We start from the raw sequence: 17169 nt of genomic DNA, 5'->3' as shown, positions 1-17169 counted from the left end.
ACGTAAATTTGGAAACCAAAATTTTAAATTTTCTTATAGGACCATTAAAATTAGGAAAACAAAGAAAAACAAAGGGAAACAAATATTTTGAATTACATTAGAGGATTAAATAAACAAAAATTGGGATGAGTAGCAAACCGAAATTTTTTTTTTAAAAGTCAAGTAATTTTTATTAAAACCTTTTTGATATCAGTTTTTAAAAATTTTTCTATTGTTAATTATTTTGTATCCAAATTTTTATAACATTTCGTAGCTTGTGTATTTTAAAATTTTATTTAGCCCTGTTTCGGCTTTTATTTTTTACTTAATAGGATTTCTTTCCATGTATTTAGGCTTAGCATTTAAAAACTATGATTTAACACTTTATTAAATTTAATTCATTAACTTAAAGTGAATACCATATACAAATAAATTAGTATAGGTTTAAGATGTTGGTGATAATAACTAATTATAACATGTTTGTTTTTGCAATACTCGAATATCGTACTTATCCTTTATTTTATTTTAGCTCTGGCAATGATGATGAGATCGGTGACAATCTTGCCTCACATCATGCCGCACAGCCGTTCATCATGTCGCCAGCTGACAGCAAATTGTTTCCCGGTGCCGCATTCAGCTTCCCCATGAGCAATCTCGATCATCCAGCCTTGCTTGGTGGGTATTTCAAAAAAACATAAATAGGGTGCATCGATTTTTATGCTCTTAATTAAAATTAAAAACATTTTTAAAGCAAATTCTTAATTTACGCTGAATTCCAAGTTGATTTCACCAAGCAACCATACTTCTGTTATCAATTCCTGCTAGCTGCTTTTCAAATTGAACAATTTATTTTTTTTTTTTTAGTTTTAGCATATTATTATTGGCATATCTGAAATAAACTTTTGGTCAGATTCTGACAAGCTTGGAATCAAAACTCTTTTAAGAAACTGGACTTTCAAAATCTTATAGAATTAAAGGTCTAATTGTGCTTAAAAAATGCAAGGACTAAATATTTAAAATTGTTCAACTTCAAAAACAGCGACCAGGAACTTATTTTAAACCTATGGTTTGTTGGGTGACCATTTTTAGTTAATAAAAAAATCATTGCACCCTAATATAAATAGCTATATATGTATGCTCTATTAATGTGCTATCGATAATAGGTCTCAACACACAATTGCAACAATCTGGTGAATTAGCCGTCTCTCCACAAGGTGAGTCCAAGCATTTCTCTATTTTACCTCTATTGTTTCGCTCTATTTGCGCTCAAAAGCTCATTATTACATTTTTTACATCAAATGCAATTACCAAAAAAAAAAAGAGAACACTTTTATATAGACAATTCTATATATGAGTAAAATTTTTTCGAAGAAAAGAAAAGAAATACCCAACAAATTAATACCAATGAAAAAAATATAATAATAATAATAGAAGAAATTCCAAATATATTTTTAAACGTTGAAGAAATGTGTCTGTATCATTTGTTTTACTTGAAAAACATACTTACATTAATGCGTACATGCATATAAATCGGCTATATATATGTGTGTTGATTACAATTTGATTTAACTTTTGATTTATTTACCTACACGAATACATATTTGATTATTTTCCATAATCGTTTATTTTCGTCATACAATTTGATTTCAAAGTAAACCATGTTTAAAGTCGAGTAAAAGTTGGTCCAAAATACCATAAAATACTATAAAATACTAAAGTTGTAGCAACTTTTGGGCCAACTTTGTCCTAGACTCATTAGAATTGCAAACACGTAAAAGCCAACAAACAACTAAACCCAAAAAAATATACTATATTTTTTTAATTGTTTAGTTTTTTTGAATTAATTTTTTTGTTTTGTTTTTGTTTTTTTTTTGCATCTTCAAGTCTAACAACAGTGTATAAATTTCTTTCTTGTTTGATTGTTTTGATGGTAAATGTTTTCATTTATATTCGTCAGTCGTAACGACAACGTAAAAAAAATTGAAGAAAAAGAAATACCCAAAATACCCAAAAAAAAAAAATAAAATAGCAAACGAACAGTAACAAATAGGAAATTAGAAAATTTTTTGCAGTTATTCGTACTAACCAGATGTAGGAGATTTTTTATCACAAATGACAATGCTAATGATGCAGATTTTGCAAAAATTATAATTCAAATACAAGCTTTAAACAACAAACACTGAACCCTGAATATATAGATCCCTTTTAAAACATGAAAATACAAATAAATCTAAATAAAATAAATAAAAACACTTTAAAACAGTGTTGTTCAATAGTATTTAAGCTGAAGAATACTCTTTCACAGTCTACACGTTTGATGAACCCTGATTTAAAACATTACCCAGCAAGCATTTTATGAAATTTGTTTTTTTTTTCGAGTCCTTTTCGAGTCCTTTACATGATTAAAATAGTCATAAATGCGATAGTTTTCTGATCATAAATAAATACTTTAGTCAGAGTTTATTTATCATATTCAATTTACAAAATGAAGTTTTCTCGTTAAATTTTTGATGAAAGACTAATAAATGACCTAAAAAACTGCCAAAGTTTGAATCAGTTAAAAAATTTTACACCAAAAATAAAACGTTTTGTAATAAAAGTACAAATTTTTTATTTTGATAAAAAAAAAATTTTTATATAATTTTTTGATATTTTTTGGTATAAAATTCAAACCAAAGTTTGGATGATCAATACATCCATCACTAGTTTCGACTCAACTTCGAGTCATTTTTGTAATTATTCGAGAGACTTTTTTTTAAATTAATTACATTTTGAGCATAAATGTGCATTAGTAATTTTCGTGTCTTTTTTAAAGTCACCCAATATTTTTTAATCATCAAAAAGGCCCAAAAGGACTCATCCTTCATGTGCAAGTGAGTGTGTGTGTGTGTGTGTGTGTGTTTGTGTGTGTGTGATGAACTAATGAACTCCGAGTCGAAAGTCTGACTAAGGTTCAATCTTTGCCACACAAAAGTGTTTAGCGAAATTGCCTGTTTTGGAAATTGTGGCGCACATTTTAATTGAGGCTGTTATTCTGTGGTTAAGCCGCAACAATTTGCTGCCACTTGCCACAACAACTTTATAGACTGACACACACACACACACACACCCACTCATACACAAACAAACACACACAAACAAACACACACACACACACACACACACACACACACACATGGAGCGGGTGCGTGCGCCTAAAAGCATGCAACATGTGTGTGTACATTGTTCGTAAAAGCTTTGTGGCTTTGTGGCATGCCCCAACAACAGTCAGGGGCAACATTCAGCCCACATACCTTGCTTACACATGAGGATTATATTAGTGAGACATCTCTGATAAAAGTTTGAGAAATGAGTTTGAGAAATATCTAACAAATGGAAAAATCGTATAAAACATTATGTTAATATCATAAACATTAGTTTAAACTCTTTTTTTCTGAGCTAAACAAAAGCCATCATAAAATAAAATTGTAGTTGAATTACAAATTTGTATTTTAAAAACAATAAAAATAACTCTTATATTGCAAATTGTTAAAGCTTTTTTGCTTTTCATTCTTCGTTTTTAAATATTACAAATTAAACGCACACCACAAAACAAAAAAAAATAAATAAAATTGAGTTTTGCTGAAAGTTGTTGCAAATTTCTAATATTAAAATGTCTTATTTAAAATTGTGCAAATTTTTAAAATTCATTTTTACTATAAAAACTGAAATATAAATTTATTATACTTTTGTAATAATTATACTACAAAAAAGAGTTATACTTTGACTTTTTAAATAAAAAAAAGGTAATTTAATAAATATTTCATAGATTTTTATTCAGCTGCAAGAAAAAAATAAAAATCAACCAAAAATGATCACTATTTTAGTTCAGCTCAGATAAATATTTAAGTTCGATGATTTAATAAGCAATAAAATAAATAATAATAAACCAACAAAACAAAGGTTCTTAGTACAGTTGAGTTCAGTGTTTACTGCTTATTGCTTGATGAAATTTTTCAAAAGATTTCAAAATGAGTTCAAAAAGCGAGTAGTGTGTATTTATTTTTGTTAGTTTTCAAGAGTTCATTTTGGCTTACTTCATGTCCTCCACAACATGTTAAATCAGAATCAGAATCAACGATATATACTTTATACAATGTCATAATGCCATTTTCGATTCTCGCTCGCTCTCGCTCTATTTCCACCTGTCTCTCTCTCTCTCTCACCCACACACACACACTCAATCCCTCTCTTTCTCTCGCTCACACACAATTGACCTATCTCGCTCATACAAAACCCACTAAAATTAATAAACAAAAAAAAGACCCAGTTATGAAGAGAATCAAATTCCCAATCAGAGTAAACTAAATTATTAGTAAGCTATTTGTTGAGTAATAAAAAATGTGAGAAATATATATGTATATTTTCCAGCATAATTGTTTCTTAAACATTTATTGTTGTTTTATTTTCTTTGTCATTTCGTTTCGTTTATTTGTGTGCTAATTTTGTATTCGTATATAAAAGCAATAATCAACAACAGTGCAACAAAATACATACATACAACATACATTTACATACATACATACATACATACTTAGACACATAGATACTCAATTATATTTATGTTTATGCTCATACAACATACATACAAATTCAATAATTGTGCTTTCTTAATTTTTTATGTTAAATAATTTTTTTATTTTTTTTTTATTAATATTTTTCCATACTTCAATGTCCCATATTATATTAAAACATGCAGACAAATCTAATAATTGTGCTTTCTTTATTTTTCATATTTATGTTCAATAATTAATTGTTTTTTTAATTCCATTTATAAACAATTTTCCATATTTAAATTTATGCAAATTTTGTGTCGCTTCAAAAGGCTTATCACAAATTCAAAGAATTAATACGGATTTCAATCTTTTTTAATATAAAAGCCTTTTAAAGAAGCACAATCTTGGTTGCCAAATTATATATTTCCCTGCCTGTTTATAATTTCAATATTTTGTTTAAATTTCTTAATTCAAACACAACATCAACAATAAGTAAACTTTAAATACCATTAGTTGGTGTAAAATTTTTCTTTTATGTTTGTGTAAAATGCAACGCATTATAAGATCGATCGAATATATATATATACTTTATATACATAATTATGTATTGAATTTTTCATTTACTTTGTACGTCGTCGTGCTTGTGTCTAAAATTAAGTAATTTAAAATCTCCAAGCAATTACTCCTAAACTCCCAGTTCCTGCCCTACCAAAAAAAAAAAAATAAATAAATAAACATAAAAAATTCAGACCCCAGCAAAAACAAAAGAAAAGCTTCACGTAAACGAATTTGCATTGAAAAAGTAAAACTGAAGTTAACCCTTAAAAAAATTGAAAAAACACAATTACAAAAAAATAAATTGCAAAATTTATTTAAATAGGTATTTTTTTTTTAATTGCTTCAAATCCATTTTATGGTATTTTTCAATTTTCGTTTTCTTTTTCTTTTCCATTTCAAATCCATTTTATTGTATTTTTTTTTTCTATTTTCGTTTTCTTTTTGTTTTCTCGAAATCGAAATATGGCTTAAAAATTAATGAGGAAAAAAGAATCCTGAAACAGCATATAACATATAAACACCTATATACATATACATAGTACATACATATATAGTTATTTTAAGAGTATGTACTTTTGTACTTTTGCTGTATTCAATATATGTATAATATGGCAATTTTAGCCCCCCTGAAGAAACTTATTAACCAAAAAAAATATATATATATTACAGCACATATGTATGTATGCATATGATGTATATACATATGTACATACTTACATCAATATTTGATAATATTGAAATTTTTGATTTTTTAAAAATATTAAATTTATTACGAATACAGATGCGCACACACCCCAACTTCCCCTCCAAACCCTTTTTTAGAAAAACAGCGGCAACGTAGAGAGTCCAATTGGCATTACAAAAAATACCAAAAGATACTAAAAAATACCAAATTTTTTTAGATATGAAACACAGAACATAGAGCATAAAAAAGCATTTTATTGGCATTTTTATACGAATAGTAACGACCCAACAAACAACTCACTCGATACCCTATACACTTACATATGATAGTATGTTTGTGTATAGACACACACACACTCACACACACGCTGAACGCACACACTGAATTAAGGTGTATAATTATATTTAAAGTTGAGAACAGACAATTGAAATTAGTAATTAACTGAAACATACACACATACAAACACACAACTACACATTGGTCTTGGTTCCCCAAAAAGTATGTTACAAAAAAAATAAAAAACACACGCACGCACAACAAATACTAGATTCTGCCGTCAGCTGGGCGTTTTTTCACCGACACTTTTCAAAAAGCGTCGATGTTCACCGATGAAAATGCAACACGTTCTATTGCCATCGGTTCTTTTTATGAAATTCTTCACAGTGAGACCAGATTCTGTGAGAATAAAAAGCCGATGGGATTTGATAGCCGATGTGAATGGCGAATTCACCAACGGTGAAAAGTTTCGTTGAAAAAACCGCTCGTCTGAAGAAAACTTTAGAAAAAAACAATAGCAACTGAAATCCTAATTTGTTATTTTTTTTCTTTTCGTTAGCATTTTTAAAAATAGGTCCTGAGTTTCAAAAAAAATTGCAACTACAACTTTCATTTTCCACTTCCATTTCCACGTTACCTAAAACAAAAGAAAAGTCAATTTTACAACACAAGATAAAAAATACAACAGTGTTGCCAGACTTTAAACCAAAAAGTAGAGAACATTTTGCTATAATTTAAAAAAATATGCGAAAATAGGCAATATTTAAAATACTTCTTTGTTTTTTTTTCCGACAACTTTTATGCATTTTTCTAAAAATTTTTAAAACTTTATATAAATTTTCGAATATGCTGGCAACACTGACTAACGCACAAAACAAAATTCAAAAGGCAACAATTAGAAAACTAGAGAAAAAAAAATACATTGAAAAAAAAGAGGCGCTCGAGTTCACAACTAATAATCCATGCATAACATACATACATACATACATACATCACGCATACACACACACGCACACCCACCTCACACACACACACACACACACACACACACGCACGCAAAAAAAAAGCTAACTTCAAATGATATTAATGATAACAACTAACGCTATATGTATTCACTTTGCTAAATATACGTACTAACCTCGTTCGCATAGAACTCTCTCTCACTTACACTTTAATAAAAAACAGAGTATTATTCCTTAGAAAAACACAAGAAACAAACAAACAACAACAACAAATACTTTTAACTACAACACAATTACAATAAATTTTAGAAGTATTAGTTTAATTACAATTACAATTACAATTACAATTATAAAAAAATAGAGAAAAATCATGTGAATTGTGCCTTACTCAAAAAACTTAACATACTATATGAGTACATACAAACATTAGTAATTACAAACATTTACAATTACAATTACAATTAAAATCACAATCACAATTACAATTACCAAGCTTCACGTATATAATTGATGACAAATCGCTTTAAATTACGCTCTCTATATATTATATGTATAATTGTTGCTATTTTATTATATTATATACACACATACATATACACATGCATACACACAAATACAAATACCAATACAGATACAACAGCTTAGAATTTAGTTTAATTTAATTTTAAACTAAAAAAAACTGAACAAAATTAACTAATTTTAAGTTCAACAATTGGTGGAATATTGTGGAAATACATTCAAGTTAAGTTTTAAGCACAAAAACATTAATTACAATTAATATTACAATTATTATTGGCAATAATCTAATGAAAATGAATCATCATCGAATCAAATGTATTATATATATTATTGATGATAATAAATATATCCAATTGCACAGCAAATTTGTTTATTTAAAAAAAAAACTTCAAGATTTAATGAGCATTATAATAAAAATGCAAATTTATTGGATTCATTCTAATTTGAAATTAACAAGATTGCTGTACAGTTGTCATAAAAAAGATCAATTTGTATTATGTCTAAGTAAAAACGTAAACTAATTATAAAAAAAATTGAAATTTTACATTTAAAATGGAACCAACAACAGCCAAAGTCCATAGCCCTTTCCCCAAAGTTTCTACAAAAAAAAAAAAAAAAAAAAATGAAAAAAAAAAAAAAAAAATTTTGATGAATATGACGCTGACGTTAATGATGATAATGATAATTATGATAAAAAAGAAAGTTTTGGAAATGGTTTATTTTTAGTCCTTTATTTAAGTGACACAAGCCCACACACACACACACGCACACACATACTATACACCAGACACTACAAAAACCAGAACAACAACAACAGCGATAAGAACAAATCCAAAAACCCACAACAACAACAACAACAATGAAGCTATTTTGGTGATGGTGTTTAACATAAACACACACACACACAAACACAAGTACACACACACACAAACTGCCAACAAACACTGAAATACACTGAAAGAAACAAGTTTTACGTTTGATTCCCTATTCCTACTTTTTCTGTATATTTGCCACCAAACACACACACACACACACACAGTCCGCTCACAACGGTAACGAGTACAACAACAATAATAACAACAACAACAACAACAAACACTGCAACAACAACAATACTACAATCAAAACCAAATTAATTCCCTTCCCACCAAAAAACAGTAACAAACAAGCGCTCAAAACAAATCTAAATTAAAAAAAAAAAATAAAAAATTAATAAACGAAATAAAACAGGAGTTTAAAAAAACCTCACGCTAGTGACGAAGTATTAGGCGTTTTGGGAGTTTAAAATACGCTTTTGTCACTCTGATCAAAATTGTTACGAATTCTTTTTATCCCCTTATAAGTATCGATGCCATCGATAAGGCACACATACTTATAGCATTAAAAAAAAAATCTGTGATTGCAATTCGAAACTTGAACTCGAAGTTCGCATACACTTTCATATTCTCGTATACGAAGTGAATTCTTCAAATATATTAGCATTAGATCAGTTTAGATCAGATCAGTGAAGATCTTAGATCGGAACCGATCCGATTAAATCAAATCAAATCAAATCGTATCGACGCCATGAACAATCAAAAAGTAGAAATAAATTTGTCCACTAAAATGTAGTATTTTTTGTTTTCATTTTTTCACTTTACTTCTCGATCTCTACAATTTATTTATCAGTGTCAGCTTAGTTCCAAAACTTGCGAACTTAAGCTTTAAACCCTCCCCCAAAAAATCAAGCTCAAATACAGTACAAAACTCAAGCTAAATTCCAAACAAAACTGAAATTTTTTATAAGTAGGCCACTTGTTGAATTGTAATTCACAAGAACAACAAAATAAATCCAAAGTTAAATTACAAAATTCCAAAAACGAAAAAAATAAATATATAAATTTAAAACTAAACAACAAATATTATATTATATATTATACATATTTGATGCAAAAAATGCTTGCGAACTATTAAGTAATGATAATTTATCAAAAAAAAATCCACAACTAAAAAAAAAACCCAACCAAATTCGAAAAATAATAATAATAATAAAAAAAAAAAAAAACCTTAAAAACTCGTTGTCCTTGGGCTAATGCGACGTTTTCTGACTTTCTTCCCTACTTTGTCGTCAGGTCAACTGACGACAAATGCTACAACTTCTACAACAACAACAACAAACAACTACAACATCAATAAATGCAACTACCTGTCATACTCTGAACAAACAAACAACAACAACTCAACAACAACCTCCACATCAACCACTACAACAACAACAACAACAAATCAAACAAATAAAACAACAACAACTCCAACTCCAATAACAACAGCCATTACAAACGCCTCTGGCATCTGTGGGTTAAATCTCTCCACATTCGCAGCCAATTGCAACAACAATGTGAGCAGCAGCAGCAGCAACAACAACAACAGCAGCAACAACAACAACAACAACAATAACAACAACAATGGCATTTCGATACTCTCACCACAACAACAACAGCAACAACAACAACAACAACAACAACAACAGCAGCTGCAACCGCAGCAACATCAACAACAATTAACCAACACTGTCAATCAGACATCTAACGGTACAACAACCGCACAACAACAAATGTTTGCCGCAGTTATGGCCAACATGGCATCGGCTTCAGCTTCGGCTGCAGCTTCGGCTGCCGCTTCGGCTTCGGCATCCACGAGCATTGTGAACAGCGCCAACAGTTCGTTAAATAACAATTCATCGATGAATTCAACGATGAATTCAGCAGCCAGTGGCGGCGATGATTTCCGTTGCAATCCATGCAACAAGAATTTAAGTTCCCTAACGCGTCTTAAGCGTCACATACAAAATGTCCACATGCGTCCCACAAAGGAACCAGTGTGCAACATTTGTAAACGTGTCTACAGCTCGTTGAACAGCTTGAGAAATCACAAGAGCATCTATCATCGCAATTTAAAGCAACCGAAACAGGAACCGAATGCACCACAGCAGAATGCCGCCACTAATAATAGCTACTACCATCAGCAATTGAATCATCACAATGCCTCATAGGGTTTCATGTACTTTGACTATCACCTGGCCAATGTCAATTATTGAAGGTTATGGTCGAAAACATCACTTTTCCCTCGGGTTTAGGTACCAGCAAACGTCACCAGCATCAGCATCAGCACCAGCATCAGCACCAGCACCGTCATCAGCACTACCACCGTCACCAGCAGCAGCTGTACCTACTAGCGACATAGTAAATATTAGAAATAACCATTGTTAAGTTTGTCAAACTAGTGCTGTACATCTGTCAAAAAAAATGCATACAGTTGGTCAAGTAATTTTTTTAACAAGAAACAACAAAAATTTACAGTACATTATTTTGGATTTTTTTTTTTTGTTATAGAATACAAAAAAATATCAAACTATGTCGAATTCTTTATGTAAATTTTTATCTTTGTTAAGTTTAAAGCTGAACATCTGTAAAAATACCAACAGTTTTTTAAACAAAAAATCACAAAAATGTACATATATTATTATTGATTATTCAAAAATTTCAAAAATTTCGATTAATATTGTATTTTTCAAATTATAAGTATCAAACAAAACTAAATAAAATATGTAAATTTTCTAATTTGATATCATAAATTTTTGACATAAGTATGCTGTAATTTTCATTTATTTTTTTTTTTTGTATAATTGACATAAGTTACTTTACATACAGTATACACTCTCACACAATAATACACGCACATACAGATAGATTTAGTAGCATATAAAAAAAAAATGGAAAGAATAACGACAACGGTGCGTCATATATTGATGTACTATACCAGTCTGTAGATTGATTACATTGATATGCAGAGCAGAAAATACAATTTATATATAATCCCTAGGCTAGAATCACTTAGTTGCCTTTTCTACTTTAAGCTGCGAAATTAAAAAAAAAAGAAAAGAAAAGTAAGGAAACACAAACAGGCGTCAATATTTCAGTTATCTTAATCGTTTTTAGATAGTACACATAGCCACGCTAGTGACGAAACTCTAGATCATTAGATGGATACCAAGTTAAGGGATTTTTTAATATGATATGATATATGATACTTATATAGCAAGTATGAACAAGTATGTAATGTGCATGGGTTTATAAAGTATTCTTTTGTGGGATCGTTAAAAAAAACATTATCTAATAATCTAATAATGAACGGGACCCAATTTAATGAACTGTACAACATACAACTCAGTTTTCTTAATACACAATATTTTTTTTTACTTAACTTTTTTTCGTCTGTATGTAGTGAGTTAATGATAAGAGATAAAATTGCAAAGGTGCCGGTAGTGAATTCTTCAAATGGCTTTAATAAAATACAATTTAAAAAAAACAATACTTATGCAGTTAAGCCTAGGCACAAATCAAAAAAAAAAAAAAAGGGAATTATAAACAGTTGTGCAAGTTTTAGCCTTAAATGCTTTTTATACGAAATTAAGGTCATGCTAATGTTTTTTTTTTGTTTTTTTAATATTGGTACACATGTACATATATATACCTAAACACAAATACAATTACATACACATCTAATTAAATTTTATGATTAAATAATAATAATGATAATGATAATTATAATTATAATGATAATGATAATGATAATGATATTGAAAATGAAAATGATAATGATAATGATAATGGTAATAATAATGATAATGATAATGATAATGATAATGTTAATGATAATGTGAGAAGCGACCGACCGAACGACCGACCAATTGCAACATTAATCATAAATGTTAAATGATTAAAAAATTAATTTCAATTAAGTTAAAACACAGCTAAAATGCACACACACACACACACACACGCACATTTTATGAAAAAAATATTAAATATAAGTAATAATAATTACTACAATTTTATTTGTTAACATAAATATATAGATTAAAAATGTGTTTTTTTTTTATTAAACTTAAGAAAACAGCAAATTAGTTTGTAGATACATATAAACATAAAAATTTGTTAACCGGATACTTTATGAGTGCACCTGTGTTCGTTAGTTTATATATACAACACATACATATATTACAAGTATAAATATATATATATTGATAAGAAATTCATGAATACATTTACACACACCCTCAAAAAATATCTACATACACACAAATGGTATAAAAGCGATATACAATTACAATTATACATACAATCTATATATAAATATACATATATATAAAATGATGGACTTGAATGTAACATAGCAATTGCAGTAACAGTAATTATTGAAGTTATTTGATTATTCTAATAATAAAAACTTACACATACATTCGCAATTATTTCATTTATCGAGTACCAAGTGTTAAAACATCTATTTATTTACTTTACTATCTCTAATGTATGTCAATCGAATCGATTCTAGGCATCAGAAAAAACACACACACACACAGACACACACACACACACACACACACACACATACATACATACATACATTACATGACATACATAGATAGATACATAGATGCAAAGGTCAGTGAATAGATACATAGATACATTTAGTCAGTTTGTCGCACTCATTCAACTTTTTTTAACTTAATCAATTCAACAGATTCACCTATATCATTATTCCATACACAATTTTTTCAAGACTGTCATAGCTCAAAAAAATCACAAATTACAGTAGAATTTAAGTTGAGTACTCTGGAATTGCCGATAGAGTTGCAAATATCTAAAACTTTGGTTCTAAAAATAAGTGGATTCGATTCCAACAGTGCCACATTAAAAGTACAGTCATCTAAATAAGTATGTTTTCACCAGATAAAATCTTATATAAAAATAAAAATATTTTGTATATTTTCTCGTGAGTGTCTTAAGAAATTTTGAACGGGAAAATCTATTTTTTTGAGCCGTAACAGTCTTGAGATGTTTTAAAAAAAATTAAAGAAAAAACCCCATACACACATATATGTCTCATATCATAAACATTTAATATACTTACATTACATTTATCATACTACACACATACATACATTTAATGCAAATCTGTAATAATTTTTGTGTTCAAAACTTTTAGTTTTTTTTTCGGTACATTTTTACTGAAAATTTATATACGTTGTTTTTTTTTTAAATTTTGTTTTGTGTGCAGAAATAAAAGTTTTTTATTGAGCTGAAACGAAAAAAGAATTGACGCTGCGAAATCGTAGCGGCAATCGTATAACAGTTTAACATGCAATTTACTGCTTATATAACAGTCAAAGTGCAATTGGAATTTATTTTACTTAAGTATCCCTATTTACCAAACAAATACCCAACAATTGAGCAACAATTACTAATACTTATAAATAAAGTGTCCTATTCACAATCCCTACCTTTACCCAAACCATATACCCCAAGTCCCATTCATCCTTTAAACACCAAAGTTGATCAGGTATCAACACCACAAATACAACCACAATTACAACTACAACAACCAACAGCAACAACTGAAAAATGCTAAGTATCACATCCAAAAATGCCTTTAAATATCACTACAAAAATATTCACACACTCTTTCACACACACACAGAATCACACACTCGCCAAAAATCCTTTTTAATAAGTTCCCTTATCATAAAATAATTCAAATTATTATTTATATGATGCGAACATTTAATAAAAACCCCCAAAAATCACCCAACAACAATTCCCAATGGCCCCAAAATTCAGTTCTCTCTATAGTCCTGCCACGCCCCCGACTCGGCCCCGCCCCCGCCTCTACCCCAACCCTACCCCAAAACTGACCCGCCTTGAAATGCACGTTTGTTTGATATGCTACATTTGGTTTAAATCTAACCAAAAAAAAAAAAAACCAAAAAGAAATCCCAAAAAAAACCCAACAAAAATTAATCAACCACTGAAAAGAATTTTTTGAGTCAACCGCAACACACACAGGCAGAAATGGTGCTGCGATTGAGATTGAAAAAAAAGAGACACTAGTGACAATAGAACAAAAAAAAAATTAGCTAGTACTTGAAAAAAGTCAAGTAAACAAAATAACAAAAATATATATAAAAAAAAAATAATAATACTAAAAACATTTAATATACTACAAATCAATCAGGCCAAACATGTTTCAAAATTTTGCTAAAAACAACAAAAACAATTGGTATTAAAACTATGCAAGAAATTTTAAAAAACAAAAACTGGAAAAAAAAAGAAAATTTAAGAAATTACCATGATAACTCCAATATTGGTACAACCACCAACCACAAATCTATATAGATATCTATATATGTATAGAATGATATATATATATATATATTTATCATATATCCCACAGTCAATGATACGAGATATCTTTTTGATTTTTCAACATTTTGATGAGTTTCCGTGATTTGGAATTACTCTCATCCCGTTGCAACCTTTTCTTCACCAAGGGCAACTGTACCCATAAACATCGCCAACGAAAAAAAATATCAGAAAAAAAAGAAAAAACAAATTAACAACCAAAAAAGATGACATCAGTTTACTTTCAATACAAATTTTACTCACAAACTGCACAAAATTGTCAAAATCAATTCAAAAATTGAACGAATCTTATGCGTCAAGTTACCAAAATTAGACACAAAAAAAAAAAGAAAAGAAGCAAACAGAACAGTTTTTTAATACTTTTATTTATGTACACTGAAAAAAAAAAAACAACACAATTGCAAAATTGCCAATTTGTTTAATACAACAAAATTCAACCAAAAGCGTTTATATATGCTTTGATGATGATTTTATTAAAAACAAGGAAATGCAAATGAAACAAAAAAAAAACAGCAAATTTTACATTGTTTTGAGCCTGGATTTGTTAGTGTAATAATGTAAACTAAACAATACAAAACGAAACAAAAACTAACACGAAAGCAAACCACAAGACAGACGTATACACATATTAATAAACAAACAAACAAAAAACCGAAATACGTGATGTACTCACATCAGTATGTTGTTAACAAAACGAACTCACAAACTTTGTTTATACGACGCCCAATTTGTAAAAATCATTTCATAAAATGAAATGAAAATTTTCACTTTCATGCGAAATTCCGTGATGAGTTTACACTCATTTCATGAAATGCTGTCAAAAATTTGTGTGTAAATAACACCATTTGATGCATAGTGATTAACTTTCATGTGGAATTCCGGATGAATTCGCACACATTTCAATAAATGCGCTAAAATTGCAGTCATTTTGTGAATTTTGATTGAATTCATGAAATGCGCCGTCGTATAAATGTAGTAACATTTACAGATACAGACTAAACAAGTACAACAGTAACAACAACAACAACAACAACAACTACAAACAACAAACAAACAACAATAAAAAATAAAATAAAACAAAAGTCAAATATACAGAAAAGTCACTATTGTCTCTTTTTTTCTTCTCTTCCTATATGACATTATAGGTGGCAGCACCAGCCTACTCAGCGGCGTCATAGTGCCCGGTGGTAGTGACAACCCTAGTAATAGTAGTAGCAACAACAACAACCAACAACAACAACAAGTAGAACAGCAAACATCACAACACCAACAACATCATTCCACAACACATAGCCCACAACAACAACAACAACAGCAACCAGAACGAGTACAAGAAAGAGATCGCGTGCAAGAAAGAGAACGTGAACGCGAACGCGAACGCGAAAGAGAGCGTGAGCGAGAAAGAGAGCGCGCTGGCGAGCGCGAAAGAGACAGCACGAAAGCGAGCAGCGAACGCAGTCTGTCACGTTCGTCACAGTGTGGCATTGATGCCACGCCCACGCCATCGCCCACCAGCTATCACAAGCGAGACAGGGAGAGGGAGAGGGAGCGCGAGAGAGATAGAGATATTGAGGGATCACAAACAACGCCAGGAGCAACACCGCCACCAACACCGCAACAACAACAGCAGCAACATCAACATTTGCCACCACCGCACTTTGGACAACATGCGGCACTGTCGCTGTTGCATCAACACCAACAACACCAACATTATGAGCTGCCCCATGTCGCCCTCAATCATCATGCGCCCTTGGAGCGGCATCATCAGCTGTTGCAGCATCACCAGCAGCAGCAGCAGCAGCAACATCAGCACCAGCAACATCACAGGCGCGCCTCCTTGTCGCCATCGGCAGCAGCCGCAAGTGCACGCGGTGTGTCAACAACTGTTGCTGGCAGCAACAATTTATTAAGCTCCTCTCGCAACGATGTGGCAAGTTCGGCCAATCGTTTGTTGTTGCCACTACCATTGAATGCCTGCCATCGTTGCGATGTCTGCGGCAAGTTGCTGAGCACGAAATTGACACTGAAACGCCACAAGGAGCAACAACACTTGCAACCGCTCAACAATGCTGTGTGCAACTTGTGCCACAAAGTTTTCCGCACCTTGAATTCACTGAATAATCACAAGAGCATTTATCATCGACGTCAGAAGAATCATCACTCGTATTTCCATCAGCAGGGTCAAAGTCCAGGCAGTCGATTGCATCAATCGCTCAGCTCATTGAGTGCTGTCAACAATAGTGTTGTTGCTGGCGGTGCTGCTGGCGGCAATGCGGTGGCAGCGGCTGCGGCAGCGGCAGCAGCTGCCGCTGAGCTGCTGCTATCGCCAATTGTTGGCGCTGCTGCCGTTGCCGGTGGCAATGCCAGTTCCACATTGCAGCTGGCCGCAGTGCATCAGCAACATCAGCAGCAAC

At 30.7% G+C, this 17169-nt stretch overlaps 1 protein-coding gene across 4 annotated transcripts in view; it reads left to right on the top strand.

The window, feature by feature from the left end:
* Positions 1–17169, top strand: part of LOC117783063 (broad-complex core protein isoforms 1/2/3/4/5) — a 44117-nt gene that overhangs the window by 11600 nt on the left and 15348 nt on the right. For 2 of the 4 annotated variants that reach the window (XM_034620258.1, XM_034620264.1), the window contains exons 5-6: positions 509–654; positions 1143–1193. In XM_034620258.1, the coding sequence (XP_034476149.1) occupies positions 509–654; positions 1143–1193 (197 nt within the window). Of the gene's footprint in view, positions 1–508; positions 655–1142; positions 1194–9625; positions 10835–17169 lie in introns of those variants that run through there. The other 2 variants (XM_034620242.1, XM_034620250.1) reach the window with 2 other exon arrangements.

Source organism: Drosophila innubila, chromosome X, assembly GCF_004354385.1.
Source record: "Drosophila innubila isolate TH190305 chromosome X, UK_Dinn_1.0, whole genome shotgun sequence".
Taxonomy (NCBI): domain Eukaryota; kingdom Metazoa; phylum Arthropoda; class Insecta; order Diptera; family Drosophilidae; genus Drosophila; species Drosophila innubila.
Note: the sequence above shows the minus strand (reverse complement) of the source record. Positions and strands in the feature narration are given on the sequence as shown.